Source organism: Orbicella faveolata, unplaced genomic scaffold (assembly GCF_042242905.1).
Source record: "Orbicella faveolata isolate gen_17 unplaced genomic scaffold, um_ofav_v1 contig_12, whole genome shotgun sequence".
In the NCBI taxonomy this organism is placed as follows: Eukaryota; Metazoa; Cnidaria; class Anthozoa; order Scleractinia; family Merulinidae; genus Orbicella; species Orbicella faveolata.
The window spans coordinates 5,632,501-5,650,000 of record NW_028301539.1 but is presented as its reverse complement, the minus strand read 5'-3'; the positions used below and the strand labels follow the sequence as shown (position 1 = coordinate 5,650,000).

General features: G+C 38.5%; 1 protein-coding gene across 3 annotated transcripts in view; it reads right to left on the bottom strand.

Moving 5' to 3' along the window:
• Nucleotides 1-704: 704 nt before the first annotated feature.
• The window catches only part of LOC110063634 (ephrin type-B receptor 1-like), a 17,663-nt gene continuing 867 nt past the window's right edge, over nt 705-17,500 (bottom strand). The window contains exons 3-19 of one of the 3 annotated variants that reach the window (XM_089283600.1): nt 15,496-15,642; nt 13,689-14,304; nt 13,286-13,333; nt 12,583-12,945; nt 11,839-12,044; nt 11,598-11,661; nt 10,742-10,850; nt 9,508-9,581; nt 8,492-8,668; nt 8,047-8,157; nt 7,414-7,601; nt 6,691-6,810; nt 6,393-6,463; nt 5,926-5,966; nt 5,177-5,273; nt 4,166-4,265; nt 705-3,630 (exon numbers count right to left, since the gene is read on the bottom strand). In XM_089283600.1, coding sequence (XP_089139726.1) covers nt 3,568-3,630; nt 4,166-4,265; nt 5,177-5,273; nt 5,926-5,966; nt 6,393-6,463; nt 6,691-6,810; nt 7,414-7,601; nt 8,047-8,157; nt 8,492-8,668; nt 9,508-9,581; nt 10,742-10,850; nt 11,598-11,661; nt 11,839-12,044; nt 12,583-12,945; nt 13,286-13,333; nt 13,689-14,304; nt 15,496-15,627 — 2,580 coding nt within the window. In that variant the 5' untranslated portion in view covers nt 15,628-15,642 and the 3' untranslated portion in view covers nt 705-3,567. The remainder of the gene's footprint in view (nt 3,631-4,165; nt 4,266-5,176; nt 5,274-5,925; nt 5,967-6,392; nt 6,464-6,690; nt 6,811-7,413; nt 7,602-8,046; nt 8,158-8,491; nt 8,669-9,507; nt 9,582-10,741; nt 10,851-11,597; nt 11,662-11,838; nt 12,045-12,582; nt 12,946-13,285; nt 13,334-13,688; nt 14,305-15,495; nt 15,643-17,500) is intronic. The other 2 variants (XM_089283601.1, XM_089283602.1) reach the window with 2 other exon arrangements.

Sequence of the window (17,500 nt, the reverse complement as noted above, 5' to 3'; positions counted from 1 at the left end):
TGTTACTATTTACGTCAGTTAACCAAGGAGAACGAGCATGGGTTCCCCGTGTTTCAGTGGTTGACTGAGGCGAAAAGATGTTTACTGTTGCAGTTTTCACGGTATTTTTATACAGAGCGCGCAGTGGTCGAAAAAACTGGTTAGAGTTTTGAAAAACATGGCGTTGGAATAGAGGTGTCACGTCCAGAGCGTTCATTCTCTCACTGAGTTTCCTTCATCAACATTTGTGTAAGACTTAACTTTCCTTGACGACAAAGAGTGAAACATTCAAATGTGCCGTCAAAATGTTCAACCTAACTAAGGATTGCGTGCTAAACTCCCGTCAAAATATGAGTAATTATGACGACAACCCTATGACCCGGGAAAAAATACAAACAAATTGAAACGAAATTCACCACTGACACCTGGCATATAGCAGACACTTTGAACCCGTTTAAGCTTTTATCGTTGACGGAAGTGAAGTAAAACACAGTTCTTCATTGCTGGGTTTTAAACTTCATAATTTGCCTGTTTGCGTGAGCAGTAAATGTTTGACTTCGTTCCGAGGCTCATTAACTGAGGGCAAACTTTTTATTAAGGGTTTAAGCCTCCAATTTCGTAGAAAATGTCATGTAACCATGGAAACATGGTTAAAAAGAGATTTGTGGGGAAGAAACCACACCGACTAAGCGGAATGTGATTAAACATTTTGTCAGGAACTGATCAGTGAGGATAATCAGGGTATTTTTATTATTCACTGAGGGTGAGAGTAACAAGAGAGTTGAAAACAAACGACACGTGAGCTATAAAAAAGTTGCCACCTTTTAGTAGGTCTAAAATTTTCAGTAGTAATTTTCATAGAGCCAATATAAAGATTTCGTTCGAAGCCAAAAATAGAAAGCTAGTTCTAAAATATCAAAAATACCTCTGCCTTTTATCTAGAAATCTTTTGAACACATTATCCTACCCGCCTCCTACAATGTTTTTATGATTAATAAAAATCATATACATGTATACAACATGAGTGAGCATAATATATAGATTTAGCCAACCCGAAAACGCGCGGAGCTACCATAAAACACTAGTCATTTTAATATTCAGCACAATAACCTTATTTCATCAAAAAGCATTTAACCAAACCAAATGAATTGAACAAACAAAACAAGGAAATCTACATAAACAAAATACGCAAATCACTCCATGCAAGTCTCTTTTAGCAACTGTTTTAAAGGAGAAGGTCACTCCAAAAAGCTTACTTCTTTTGTCTTCTCCTATAGCAAGTAAACATTCAGCTTTTCCATTGACCTAAGTTTCAGTCTCTGAAGTGCCCGCTATCCTGAAGAATTTCGTCTCGAAAGAAGCGACTTCGGAGGCCTCCATTTTTAAGCTGCCTGGCAGCCAGGCCGTGGTTATGTAACCTCATTCCGTCCGACTCGAAATTGGAGGGATGGAGAAAAACCTGCAACTGACTTGGCATCCTTCACAAGGTCAGCAAAATCTATTTCTTCAGCTAGCGATTATGCACTTCGCTATCGGTAAATGCTATCATTTCGGAGTTTGGAGCATGTTTGGCTCAAAATGATATGGCTCAAGAACAGCCATAACCCAGAGTGGTAGTTAAAAGGCTCATTCGAAGCCATTTAGACAAAATCTCTTGGACGGATTGACGTCACGAAAATGCGGCCTGGCTGCTGAGTACTGTTCAAAACGGCGGCAACGATGTTCGAATTTTGGGTTTCTCTGGAGACGAATGTCATAAGAAAAACCTGCACTTTAGAGGCTGAAACTTCGGTGAGTTGCTAAAGTTGGTGCAAGACTTTTATTAGTGTTGACAAAAAAACATACGTTTTTTGGATTGGCCTCCTCCTTTAAAAGGCATTAATTTCTCAACAAAAAATCACCCAATAAAAGAATTTTAAAGAAAATTCGTTTAATTAACAATTATTCACCGAAGTGGAGGTAAATATCCATCACTTTCACCGACACTGAGGTGAATAATTGTTTTAGTATATACCACACAAGCTGAATAATTAGCGGACCAAAACGTTATTTTATGTGTGACAAGCGGTCGGAAGTTTTAAAATCTCTCGCGCCGGCTGCTCGGAGGTAAATAGTACTTGCTAATCACCTCCGAGTTAACCAATCAGAGCGCCCGAAAAACACTATTCACTTGTGTGGTATATACTAATATTGATTATTATTCAAGATAAAGTCAAGAAATGAATTTAGAAGCCGGAAACATGCAAAATTTCACAGACGCGCGGTGTTCAAGTTAACTATTCACGCTAAAGCGCAATTTGAATATTAATTTTTGCTGACAGCATTGCAGTCATAGCTTTATCTGTCCTATGCGATTATCAAATTACCAGAAATTCACCAATAATCATTTCACCATACCGAAGGAATTGAAGAAACAAAATGAAGAACTCTCCATAAAAAATATGCAAAGAAATGCATTTAGAAGGGATTAATAAGTAGATAAGTCCTTTTCACGCAGCTGGTGAGAGTCGTAAGTAAACGTGACCAGTTTTAGAAAACACGACGGCAGTTTCTACAACAAAAAGCCGCTCACCCGGCAATTCGCCTCAGTCTGCCTGAATCGCCTGGGGAAGAAACTTTCGACAAACGCCAACGTTGTGAAGACTGTAATGAGCCAATCTTTCGATAGATCAACGAATAAACCAATTTCCCACAGTTACCGTTTTGTAATCTTAGTAAACATACGAAACAAGCGAACATTCTCGAGTTAATCTTCAGTAGGCAAGGTTTTTATGTCTCTCTAACCTCTGATGTTCCTCATCGGTACCTCTTAAACACTGTTTGGAGTTTCTTTTTTTTCCCTTTTTAGGCCAAAAGAGGTAATATAAAGGACCTTCAAAAACTCGCGGACGCACAGAGCAAGTGGCGCACGTACAGACGTTGTACCAACAAGCGTGTGACAACCAAAACTTCTCGGCTCGATGGGTCACCAAATTTTCTAAGGTATATGGGGTTCCGGCGGGCGAGAGCCACCATTATTACATGATCTGCCTAACGTACTTCGTGTGACACTCACGCGAAAGACGTCTTCTATTCGACGTTTTGTTATGTACTAAGTACAGCATTCTTTTTTATATCATAAACACGTAAATTAGCCACAAGTCTCCAGGATTTTCTAACTTTCACAGCACTTAAAACAGCTGGTTAGTCAAAGTTTGGATAATGCTCTCCACTGGATAAATCACTATGTATTTAGTGCTGGGATAGCAAAGTTTGTGTCGTCAACCTTTCTCCAGTGATTTACCCGTTGGATAGCGTTATCCACACTCAGAAAGGGTGCCGCTTAGGCATTATGCAATATATCGAGCCTTCTGTTCAGGAAGTAGCAAATGTTTATCATGCCAGATCGGATGAGAATTTTAAAACTTGCAAACAGTCTGTAGCCGAAAAGCTATACACGTTACTTAAGAATTGCTAATGGGGTTTCCTTAGCAATCGATTTGATGGGTGTTACTAAACTTTTTGAATAAAATGAAACTTGTCAACACTATATTTCTTCAGTCAAATGACGTGTCTTCTCCAAAAATTCACGATCCTTCGTCAATCGTTCTACGTCACCACGTCAAAATTAACATAGTCCTTGTCATCATAAACTTCCAAATTCACATATGTCTGCAAATCAAAAAATAGATAGATAAAGAGATTAGACCTTCGACCTTTATGTGTCTCTACTGATCAGTGTAAAGGTTAAGGGAGTCAACACCAGTGATGATACGATTGCATGCTTCATTTTGGGCCGAAATCCGTCAGTTATTTCAAACTGTTTCGGATAGAGTGGTCGAATTTTTGTTCCTGATTCAGGCCGAACCTTCTTATTTGTTTACCATCTAACATTGATATGCAAATGGACACGCAATCGTTGTTTTTGACAGGCCGCGTTAAGACTAAAGTACGTTGTTAGTGATTTGGTAGCAACATGTCACCTCAGTCAGGCCCAGTGAAAATTGGCCGGGAATGTCTAGCTCGACTTTGTCTTGGTAGACATGCTTCATATTTGCCCTCTCCTCTCTTACTCCCCAAAAGGAGAGGTTTATAGGCACTGTGAATAAAAGCCACACAAATTGCTCAATAGGACAACAACTTAAACAGTGAGTGTCCATTTCTGCTATGTGTGCTACACTGACATATATTAAAGCACTTTACAAACCTTGTGGTCATCCAGAAGTCTTCTGATCGCAGAGCAAAGCCATCGGAACGTTGGTCTCTTTTGAGGTTTTTCTTCCCAACACTCGGTCATGATAGAGTACCTGTAAAGCAGTTATGCATACACGTTATTTGCCGGCCGGGAGGTCCGTATTGGGAAAAACTGCGCCCAAGGGAATGATTTTTACCAATACGGACCGAACAAGGCCGGCAAAAAAAGTGTTTATTTTCTCTCTACGGTATTGCTTTGAAAGCAACTTTTGTGTTCAATTTAATTTTAATTGAAATCGTTGAGTTTAAATCTGGCGTACACCTGCGTTTGACATTTCGGGCACAAAAAGCCGGTAGTGTTTGTAGAGTTTTTAGGGCTGATTTTAAATAAAAGTGACACAGTTTAGGGAAATAGTACTTTTAACAAGGTTAGTTTTTGGCCGAAAATGTCGCTTATGTGACAAAAATTGTTGCTAATGAAAAAGAAACGCGCGGCTTGAAAAATCGAAAATGGCTTTATTTGCTGCTTTCTTTGACTGTTTGTAGAATGTTTACATTATACGCTGTTTTATGGTGTAACAAAGAGCTGGAAACGTTGTCAAACTTGGGAATTTCGGAGCGGTCCGTAAACGGGGTCCGCATAGGATAATCCGGACCGCTGGAGTGCGCTCGATTAGCCAATCAGATTCAAGGATTTTGGAACCCGGACCGCTCTGAAGCTGGAAGAAAAAATAAAGTGTATTGTTACGACTGCATTGCCTCTCTCTCGTTCTCTTAAGAAGGATTTGCGACCTATTTCTGTGTTGATTTCGGAAAGCCTACTGAAACAATTTTAGATGGATTTGGAAATCTCAGACAAATGGTTTGAGAGCCAACCGCATTTGGACATAAAACACTGAGGATGGAGATGGAGTAGAATGTACATGGTAACACTCGAACACGCTGGTTTGCACTTTTCATTTCATTTTTCCTGGTTTCCCCATAATTATAGTTCAGTCAGTGAGATGCAATGGAAGCCACTCACAGTTCAGCAGAGATGTGTCTTGGTCTAGGCATTCGGTATCCTGTCTGCAACAAGCCAGCCACTTGTCGAGAAGATACACCAGGATATGGTGATTCACCTTAAAACATTAAAACATACTTGATAAAATTTAACACTTTAATGACTCATCCCAAGGGAAGCAGTTAACTTTGTTTCCCAAGAATATCAATGTCTGAGACTTAAGGAAAACAAAATGAAATGTTTTCGCTTGAATCCATGAGTAAACAAATTAACTAGTATACATGGATCTAATGCAAAATGGTGGTCGTCTGTCAGCGTTCGATGGCAACTGTGCTCTCTTACCCTTACAGTTTCCTTATGTTGCCTACTTAGACGCTTCTGGCGGGAAACACTTTTCCTATCAAAACGGTAAATGTGGTTCAGAGATATCATGCACGAATTACACAGGAGGGTATTTTACCTGTAACCAAACATTCATCACAGCAGTCTAGTTGTGTTTTCACTTTGTCTTAGCTCAGTTGCGATGCATTATCATTCGAGACAATTCAAATATCCTTTTTAGTTATTCATCTAGTTTGTCAAGAATCAGTTTGCTAGACAAGATTATTCTTTTCCTGTTAAAAGTAGACTAAAGTATAGAGAGCAAAAATAATATACTATATATCAAGCTATGTTTTTTTTAAGCATCCCCTGACAACTTAAACTGCATAAACGGTAGGATGTGAACGGCGAAGCGAAGCTGCTGGCCTTCTGACAAATATTTTACTTACCAACGGTAAACACCTCCCACATTACTATACCGTAGGACCATCTGTAAAGCACAAATTTTGTGATTTCAGTTTAAGTCTTCCCACTTCTCAACCCTGTTCTGCATCATCATTGATCGATATTACCGCTGCTCTTTTTAGAGTTCGTTACATTACATACGTAGCTAACAATATGCTTTATTTTTATGGATGTATTTTCCGCAAACAAAGAGTATTACGGGTTGGTAGAAGTATGTATGCCATTCTATAACACTTCTTATAACATTCATATAAAACAGACAGTGACGAAAACATCCTCAACCGTTCGATATGGACGCATTACAAAGGTTACGCTCTTTTTCATGAAGTGTGGTCAAGAAAACTTTCACATGATGAAATTTGTAAGGTTGTTTAACTGGTTATTAGATAATAAATGAAGCATGAGGGCTTGTAAAATATGACGGCTTTATTAAATCAAGGCTTGAACTTACACGTCACTCATAGTTGTAGATTCACCATAGAAAAGTGACTCTGGGGGCATCCACTTAACTGGGAGACGCGCCTTAAAAACAAACAAACAAACAAAATAAATAAATAACGAGGTATCGAAGATCAACAGAACGAACGAACGAAAAACGGAAACTGGGGGAAGGAATGAGATAATAACTGAACTATAAGGAATTGATCAATTGATCGTAAAGTCAATCAATTGATTGATTGATTGATTGATTCATTAAATTATTTAGCTGCATCTGAGCTTAGTTTAGAGTGATTTATGTTTGCAATCACCTGAGTTCGTCTCGTGTAAACATCTTTCTCCAAACCACGCGCCAATCCAAAGTCGGAAATTTTGCAGACTTTGTTCTCACCTACTAATACATTGCGGGCGGCCAAGTCACGATGAACAACCTGAAACACAGAGCAACATGAATCTCTCTCAAGATCAGCCACTCATTTCTCCTGAATATCGATCAGGCACGTGTCTTGTGAACGCCAACACTGATCCTGGTATTCTAACTATATATATTGAAATGAGCGAACTGCATGTGATCCTAGTATTGATCCATAATCTGATAATAATGTGAGTTTCCGAGTATGCTAGAAGACTTATTGACTAAAAAAAAATGTACTGACAACATCGTGTCGGACGTCCTCTCTGTCTAAATCTCTCCAATGTTAACTATGTTATCTGCTAGCGCTAGTGTTGCTTCGTGTTTGTTTTTGCTTTTCGAGCTAGACTACTGGTAAAATATTGCATTATTTTACGTTTTTTTCTGTAGAGAGTTTTTACTATCGTGACCAACGATGATGCAAATTTCTTAGGACAAAAGAAAGTGACTACATAAGGAAAGAGTAAAACTCCCACAGGATTGGTTTGGTTCACCAGTATGGCCGCCGTTTCATTATTTGGGGATACCAATATGGCTGCAGTGACGTCATGTGAAAACACTCTATTGGAAGGAAACTTGAAATGATTACTTCATCGTTTATACTACTAGATAAGCGGTGTACCTTCATTGTTGCCAGATAGTTCATTCCGTCAGCTATCATCCAAGCAAAAGATAACAGATCTTTTTCTATGAGTCTGGAATTTGGTCTTTTCTCCCCGGTGTTGTACGTGTCCTCGTGTCCTCTGCTCTTGCGCAGGTATCCCAGTAAATCACCGTATGGTAAATACTCCAAAACAATCAACATCGGCTCTGGAATGATAAAACAATGCAAAGCTAAAACGACACTCACCTGGAAGTTAAAGTTTGCTAATTAATTCACCGATGAAATCTCATGGCGATAACTTAAGATTGTGAAACAAATCCTACAATTTATGATGACCATAATCTAATGAAAGAGCGGTGGTGATATTATGAATTCATGTAGGCGACGTAATAAAACAAACATCACTTTCTAGGTAGGCCTAGTATACTCGTAATGTTACATCGACATCACGTCATTGAGGGATTTCTTGTAAAATACTATTGGCTATGAGCCTTTCAACACAACTTATTCATCTTCCGGCAAACAGTAATTCCAACAATATTTCTCTAAACGCAGTAGCACCCTCCCTTTAGAAAGAAAAATAACAAGAAGAAATGCTTGCATTAAAAGACAAAGAAAACAACCAGCAAACTGAGATTAGTATGAATGTACCTTTCTCAATGCAGCAACCAATCAGTCGAACAACATGACGATGAGGCTGCAAAGATTTCATGACGTCTAGTTCACTGAGCATGTCTTGTAAGTCCTTCGGTGAAGCATTGTCTAGATCAAGTGTAAAAAGTTCTCATGAGAAAGAGGGTCAGTTGTTGCTTGAGTCAACGGCAAATTCGGATCAAGGGAGAGCAAATCCTGTTTCCACTGATCTGTCAACTGACGTCTTTAGTATAATCCCGAAAAAAAAAAAAACTATCCTAGGGCTACTCCAAAACTATTCTAAGTAGACTTCAATGCCATCAACGCAAACAATACGTATTGGCTGGAGCACTGAGTATACTGCGGGTGATGACGCTAATAGCTGAAATTTGAGCAAAAATTAGGGTTATGGATAATTATCAAATTAAAACTCATCAACTGAAAAAAGCAAATGTATAGCTACCTTTTAGGCTTTTTACCGCAACTTCTGAATGCGAAGCTCCGTAGATTGCCTTGGACACCTGACCAAAGTTCCCAGTCCCAAGTAGTCTCACTAACGTTATTTGGTCACGGTCGAGATTAAAACCATCACAGATGTCATCGACATTTTGGTATGCAGCCATTGACAACATCGTAATATCTAAAGAAAACATTGACGCCTTTCGAAATATCAGCAAGAATAAGCCTTTTTCCTTTTGGAAGTAAATGATTTGTAAATTGTCATAAACGTCAACCAGCGGGTTTTTCTTCCCATACTGGACGTCAACGAACGCCAACATCAAGCAGGTCTAACGACCAAAAAGAGGATATCAGTTCACCGTTAAAGGCTGGTTTTCACTAGCGACGGAGTCGAATTTGGAGTCATAATCAGAAACGAAGAGCAATACGGTCTAGTGAAAATCAAAGTGACGGAGTTGGAAGCAGAACACCAATTCTGCTCATGACTTTGTCAGGCTTATGACCTAGTGAAAACTACATTGTCGGAGTCAGAAGCAGAGGCGGAAGAATAAGCCAATCACAATGCTGAATACCAGGTCTTGTGACTGGTTTGTTCTCACGCTTCTGCTACCGACTCCGACAATCTAGTTTTCACTGAATCATAAGCGACGGAGTCGTAAACGGAATCGGAAAATTAGAAATGTTCTAATTCTTCCCACTCCGATTCCGTCGAGCTTATGACTCCGCTTACGACTCCGATTTTCGATTATCACTAGGTCGTACTCTCTTACGACTCCAACTACGACTCCGACTCCGGCTTCGACGCTAGTGAAAATTTATCATCGCTGAAATCTTAATTTAATATTTCTGTAACACTCCGGAATCGAAACGGAAAAGGAAATGTTTCGGAGATATTATCCAGTACATTTTCAGTAAATTGATCTAATGAAGTCACACATGGAGAATGCTGATAACGAAGTAAACTAATTATTTACTCCTTATAATACGTTCAACAGTGCATCCGCTAAGATCTAGTCTTACCATCGTACACTCTGACTCCTGATCCATTTGTTACTGACAATTTGTTTTGCTTTACTTTCTCTTGACGGCGCCTCCTGTTTCATTCAAGTAAGCAACAAAAGTTACATACAATCAGTATCCAATATTTATTTTAATTGTAAGTGACTGACGAGGGAAGTAGCCCAAAATGTCCTCCATTATGAAAGCCTGCTATCTAATATACTGACAACGGCCAATGTCAACATTATGTAGGTAAGACGTCACTCTAAGGTGACAAAACAGTTACTAGAGCAGTTTCTGTTTGAGTGTCAAAAAGCATAATTGCTTTCGCACCTACTACGCTACGCGATGGACCTAAAAGACTAGCGCAACTTTTTCATTCAGTGAGAAGTAAAACCGAAACCAATCGTCATTCGTTCGCACACGTTTTCCCGCTTCTTACTTCGAGTTTTTATTGGTGCAATGCATTTTCGAATTCTGTGTCCTTTGTGACTGGCTAGAGTGATTACTTTGGTTTGGTTTTACGACACTCGGTTGAAAACTGCTTTACTAGAGAATGCTTTATCTCCACTAGCACATAAGCATGTTAAAATCAGCGATAAAATCCGAAATGTGACAATAAATCGACGTATGAGGAACTCTTGGAAAGAGCGAAACTACCAGCACTTCATACGCGACGATTGCAAGCCATTGCAATCATAATGTATAAAGTCAAAAATGGTCTGGCGCCTCCTTACATTGCGGAATTATTTGTTGTTACCAATTCTCAGTATCACCTTAGAAATTCTGATTTCACCATACCCAGATTTTGGACTGTTGCTCATGGCAAACATAGCCTGACTTATTTAGGCTCTGTCATTTGGTCCAAACTCGACAAATCTATTCGATCTTCTGAATCATTGCACACTTTTAAAAAGCGCATCAAATTGGTTGATTTCACTAGCCTGCTGGACATTACTTGTAAAGACTGTTCTTTATGTAGCAACTAACACTTGATCTTACTGCGTGACTCACTGCTTGTTTTACACATATATTTTAAACACTTACATACGTACATATATTTCATATTTTATTAATTATTAGATAAGTAATCGTAGTTAGGTGTCCCCAATTAGTATACATTGTATGCTAGCGACTTCGACACGTTAATAAAGTTCTTATCTTATTTATCTTATTAAATGTCATTCAATTCCATCATTGATTTTTCCATGCTTATGTGTTACCAAACCTTTGCTTATAGTTACTAGCAACCTACCTTTTGAGGATTTTGTAGCAGGCGAAAGAAACGATCAAAACTATCAATAACCCAACAAGTCCGGCAAATCCGTAAATAATGTTTAGGTACATTGCAATCTTGGAGTCTGCTGTAAGGAAGAGATATACCACAAGTCTTTTCATAACTCACCGACTTATTTTGCCCTTTTTTTCGTGAATCATTAATGATCATATCAAACATTACCTGCTGCATTTTTTATCGTGAATTCCTGTTACTCAAAGCCATGTCAATTACCTTCAGTTTCTGGAGCTGTTGTAGCAGTTCAAATTTCAAAAGAGACAAGTATATACATAGGCAATAATTTGGTGCTAATTGTAACCTTGAAATATAAGCAACAGAAAAAATTGACAAGAAAAATCAATACTAAAGAAAGAATTAGTAACGCCAGTGCTCTACCTCCGGTACCGAATGCAATTAACTTCAACGTCTTCTATCCATCTGCGGTAGCAGCCAGAAATTACAGACATTTATTCAGTGCTAATCAGTCGTGAGATGAAAGATATATCAACCAGTCAGCTTATAACTCGAGCTGAAATCAAAGTCTATGGCGACCTTAAGCTTTGAAAAAGCTTTCTTTTCCTGTTACTATTTACGGTGAAGTGAAGCAAATTTCAGAGTAGCTTGACAAGCTAATATTTTCTGTATGTCACGTGATAATTTTTAATGACGCCATTCTTGACAAGCTGATATTTCTGAAGTTTTTACTTCTGGTGATTCATTTCTGTGCTAGTTTTCACAAGACTAGAAGGGAAATGATAAACGTAAAATCATTTACTTGAAACAGCAGGAACATATTATGGTAATCTTAACTTAACAATATATTTAACAAACTAACCAGCTCTCAGTGTAAAAGTCTTCGCTCCAGCAGGTCCTTTACCGATGTTGTTCATTGCAAATACCTGAGGAAAAAAGACCAAAGCGCCTTATTTAGAACTTTTACGAGTTTTATTTTTTGTCTTTTGTTTGTTTGTTTGTTTATTTGTCTGCGCGCTTTCTTAGCATAAAACTCCAAAATAACACTTAATTGCTGGCACGGTAAACTGCTTACCCAACCTACGAATTCAAATTGTACCTACCTGGAATTCATAAGTTTTTCCCTCCATTAGATTGTCAAACTGCAATTCAGTTTCCTGTGTAGTTCTCGACTTGATATCTGAAGAATCATCCTCTTTTATGTATGTCACGTGATAATTTTTAATGACGCCATTCTTCGCTAGTAACGTCCATGACACAACAACGGCTTCTTCCGATTGTTCAACCGATACTTCGGGTTTACCAGGAACTATGTTGTGTAAAATAAACAAATTAAGAACGTCAAGTTCCAAGGGTAATCTCTAAAACCTTGAGCACAGCAATTTTAGCACACTCAACAAATCTACCTTCTTCCGACTGTTGGAGAGCAGAACAATAAATCTAACATAATACTCTCAATATAAGGAGTCGTCCATTAAGTTGCTATTTATAATATAACCAAGCGTACCGTATTTACTAAATTAAACGCCAGATCCCACATAAACGATTTCAAATATGGGCGAGTCGAGGGGAACAGTTTCAATTTATATTACAACTTTTTAACGTCACATTATCACATTTGCCGTGATGCTGTAATGTTGCATACACTTGCAGTAAAACCGATCTCTAGTATATCTTTTAAAACAGTTCTTTCACTTGGGAAACTTTTGGGTTCAAAGCAAAGCAAATAAAATTAATGAAAATCTAAAGGCGTCTTATCTGAGTGAGATCTATGTATAGGGAGGGCAATAAATAATATTAATTAATGTGACAGTATAGTGCACATATTATAAAAATCAAAAACTTACTTGATCCATTAGTCCTTACGAAGATTACTGTGTAGTTTCCTTCAACTCCATGTCTTCGTTTCGCCACTTCACTCACTCTGTTTTTAGCGCAGATGTTAAAAGCGTAATTCACAAATGGCGAGAGGTTTGTTATCATCATCTCTGCCGTGTCTAAATCTTCCTTATATGGTAAGTAAGTGACATCATTTCCACACTCTTCATCAACACACTCTTTGTCGTCGTCATTGTCACATGGCTTACGACAGTCGACGTCATAGTACACATGAGTTCGGTCACCGGTTATTGCAGGCGGCAGCCATCTTAACTCCACCGCACTTTGGTTAACGAATGCAACGCTAATGTTTCTCGGGACGGTTGGAAGAACTAAAAGCAGCAAATATCAACGGTTTTATTAATTAGTATTTCAGGATACTAGCGAGGCATCTTAAAATTAACACGCGAAAGAGCTGATGCCTAGATACATTTAATGAATATTATTCATACAATAGGTCAACTGATCTCCTAAATTCCAAATTACGGACAATCCCAGATGCATTCTGAAGATTGTGAGGTAATAATTCTGTCGAAATTTAAACATTATTCATGTTGAAAGTGAAGGTACAATTAATGTGTGAATTGATGCTAACATTGTCATGAGTTCTAGATTTCTGAGATTTGAGTCCATTCAAAATGTATCTCAACTTAATTTTGTAGCATTTCTTACCCGTACAAATAAGGCCCGTCTGGTCATTGTATTTTCCATTTGGACAAGCTAAAACAGGAATGCACCAACTGAGATAAGAACAGCAGAAAGGGAAATAATATTTATTGTACAGCATTGCACTTATTCACCTAGGAACCTTTCAGTGATTGCTACCATGCAGTTACAAGTTCCACAGTGTTTTCACTGCGTTTTAAATAGAGCGAAATAGAACACGCTGGTTTCTGTGTTTCGTCCTAAAAAGAGACTGAGCTCAACGAGGGGTGTTGCTTCAATATTCCTAAAAGGAAAGGGGAAACAAAAAAGCCATGTACGACAATAAAAGGTAATGTATGTGACCGCAACAGTCAATCTCATGTACATTTTCAAGTTAATCGAGTTTAAATCGTAAATGCAACAACATTACCTTCGCATATCCCTCCATTATTCTCCATATCTTCTTTACAAATACATCTTCCTTCAAGTTCAGTGGTGTTCCACTCGCCATTACCTTCACAGTGAACGTACAAACTGCCAGGTACTTGAACAGCATCTTTGATACAGTTTCCTTTTACTCGAATGGTATCAGAATCATTCGCTGGCGCTACAGTCCTTGGTAGTGACACCAAATTGCTTCTGAGTGTTTCACCAGGACAAATGTTATAAGTCACTTTAACAGAGAACAGAGTACTACAGGCTCCATAATTATGGAATCCTAATATAGTATATTGTCCTTTAACAAGGACGTTTATTGTTTCGGAATTTCTCGAATTGATAGCCTGTTTAATTTCTGCCACTCTTTCATACGCCGTTGTGTCAATGAGAGGGTCAGGATAGGACATAACATCTGCAATAAACTGGTCTGACTGGTTTACGTACAAGTCAAAAACATTTACGCACGTGGGACAACTTGTGATTCGGTAAGTGACAGTGATATCGATCCTGTTTGCTTTTCCGACTGTGATTCGATCACTCAACAGCCATTTGTTTGACTGTTGCAAGTTACAAGCCGTATATCGTGTAGGGTTAGTCCGTTTGTTCCACTGCAAAATATAGAATTAGTAACAAATAAATAAACAATCAATCGGTCATTAAAACTCAGAATCAAATACTGGTTATGCTATTTGTCTCCCGGGGGAACTCCAATATAAAAAGGATGGCGGAGCTCGAAGGAAATTTTAAAAAGAGCGCTACCAAGGTCCTGTTTTGTGGGCGTGGCTTGGAATTTTTTTCACCCGTAAGTGCTACAAATTCTTACATGTAAACAACACATTAACTGACACTGACTTTTTTCTTCAAGAAAAAAGTCAGTGTTCCATATCCTAAAGGCGGTTCCATACCCTAAAAAGTAGAATATAAAAGCCAAAAACGGACACAAAGTAGGATGATTTGTTTGAAGATGTACTATATTTCGGCTCGCTAAACCAAGCCAAACCAGCCTTCTTCAGGTACGTGAGAATATTACATTAAGACGTGTGTTTATGTAGCATATTTTCGTAATACCGGAATTACGTACAGAACTAATTGACAGTGCAAATTAAAGACAAGAATATGGTAAAATAAAATAATGAACTAACATAAAAAAAGGAAACAATTAATACGTTTCTTCGCGGATGTTCAGACCATCAGAATCAATTGTTCTGCCTTTTTGAATTTAAAAAAAAAAAACTTCCCTTGCCATACGGATAGAGTCTCGGTTAAAAAATATTTTTTCCATGGGGATTACTTGCACGTCGTTAGCAGTGTGGGAAAAAGTACCACAAAAGCTCCTGCTTTTGAGGCTTAACAACCTAAGAAGTGCCAAACCTTCTTTATTAACCCCTAAAATGAACGACGAGCACCCCCATCCTTTTTATATGGGAGTTCCCCCCCCCGGATTTGTCTATGCAGTAAAACCCAAATACTGTGTTTCCAGTTTGTCTTACTGAACGGTAGCCTGTGTACATCCGCACCCTCCCCTCAAAAAAACCGAGGAGATTTTTTTTGAGGGGGGGGAGACGGATATACACAAGCTAAGTGAGCCGTTCATCGGATAGCCTACGTAGCTTGGCGGTTTTTAAGCAATTTGCTCGCGCTCAAATTGCTTAAAAAATTGCTTAAACCGCCAAGGCTATTCATCGGACGGTTAATAACTGAGTGCTCGTGGAACAGTGGGCGACACGCTATTTGCCTTGGGAAAGGACTGGCTTAAATTAAAGTTCGTCATCGTGCTAAAGATTAGCGTTTAAACTTACCCCTGATGCTCCAGGCGGCTTAGCAATCCAATACCAATTGTGTTCGTCTGTGTTTTCTAGTATCAGTTCAACTGATGACGCTAATGCTTCAAACGTCAAGGTGATCAAAACTGCGGTCCAAAACTTCTGCATGTTGATCAGCCACAACTTATAAATAAGAGGAAATAAAAAATTTAGTTTGGCAGGTATTGCCACAAAATTGATATTCTCAATATGGCGGACGACTGACGAGGTTCGAAGAGCGAGATATATTCAGAACTACCGCGTTTACAGCTTTTATACAGTTTGTATATATTTACATTTTTATTTTTTAAAGATTAAATGCTTCGAATGTGAATAGAAGACATGATAAACGTGTCTTCATCTTATTCTTCTCATTACTCCAACACATTCCCGGCCTCGACGAGTCAAATTTCCTGGAGTAGCTGTCTGGAATAACAACAAAGATCAGAAATTGCAAATATATCTAAACTATCTCTGTCGACAATAGGCTCGCTCTCGGAAAACTGTTGGCTTCTCGAAACAGCTGATGTCCAAGGAAAAATATCTGAGCATATTTTCGCGCCAAATGGAGGTTATTGTGGTTATTATCCTTCAAATATTTTTTCGCAACAGGCAAATTGCGTTGTTCAATTTTTTTCTCTAAGCCCGCTTGTTTACAGGAAAGTTTTCACGGACAAGTACTAACCATACAGGTATTTTCCTGGGACGGGCACTCGTCTGTAAATAATTTGGTTGGGTAGACGCGGTTTGCGGGAAACAAAAGAATACAGACAAATGTATGGAAAATTAAAATAATCAACTAAGCGTTTTCTAGCCAAGCTACATCCTTCAAACTTGGTGAATACAATCTTCTACCTGGTATTTTAACGTTACGATTCACAAATTGTGTAAAGTTCAATTTTGGAAGAAGTTTGCCATCGGATACCCATACCGTGAAACACTGTAATTTCTGCCAGCTTCCTCTATCCGTCAAGATGGCGTCGAAAACCGTGATAAGGCCTATTAGATCTGTAGTTTATTGTACCTTACATTTTGTAGCATTTAACGTACTGTACTATAAACTTAATGACTGATCCCGAAGGAAACAGCAAGATTTTGTCTTCCCGAGAATCTCGATGTTAGCTGTTGCCGCGTGACCATAAATCAACCAATAAGAGTGCGCATTAGAATCACCCAAAACCCAGCTATTTAACAATTCAAGCTGTTTCCGTCGTGGTAAATTTACTGGCATAATGCAAGCTAAGTTTTCGCGGTGGAAATGAAAATAAAGTGAAAAGTCGTTGCTGAATGTGTTAACTGACATACAGTGAAACCTGTATTCAGCGGAACCCTGGGTCCGCTCAAAACAGGTTCTAATATGTTTTACAATAATAGTTAATTCTTAACTCTTTCGTATTACAGTGTAACACACTGAAAGGTAAAACACTGCTCAAAGGAGAATGTCTAGTCAGCAATACATGTATTAATCTGTAATAATCACTTAGCTTAAAACAGCATCGCTGAACAATGTTAATTAAAGGAGTCTTAGCTGGACCTTTAGAAGTAAAAAGTTCTTGAAGTGTCCGCTTATCGCAGGTTTTGTGCAACAAAATGGTTTAATATTGGTGTCCGCGTCCGCTTAACAGCGGTGTCCGCTGAATGCAGGTTTATTTTAAAGTAAATCTGGGAGGAAAATTTTGGGACTTAAGCTGATGACTACTTAATAGAGGGTTTCCGCTTAATATAGAGTCATTAATATAGGTTTTGCTGTATGAAGCATTGTCGCCGAAATTTAAGCTGAACTAAAATTCAAGTTATTTCCGCCATGATGAATTCAGTGACGTAATGCAAGCATCGTCGCCTAAACAAAAGTGAAAAGTCATTGCTGAATGTGGTAACTGTGTGATAGATGATGAATTGTCGCCGAATTTAAGCTGAACTGAAATCTCATTCCAGCCTTATATCAGCTCTATCAACATCGCCAGGAAAGGAGCGAATATTGTAATAGACAAACATTTATGAA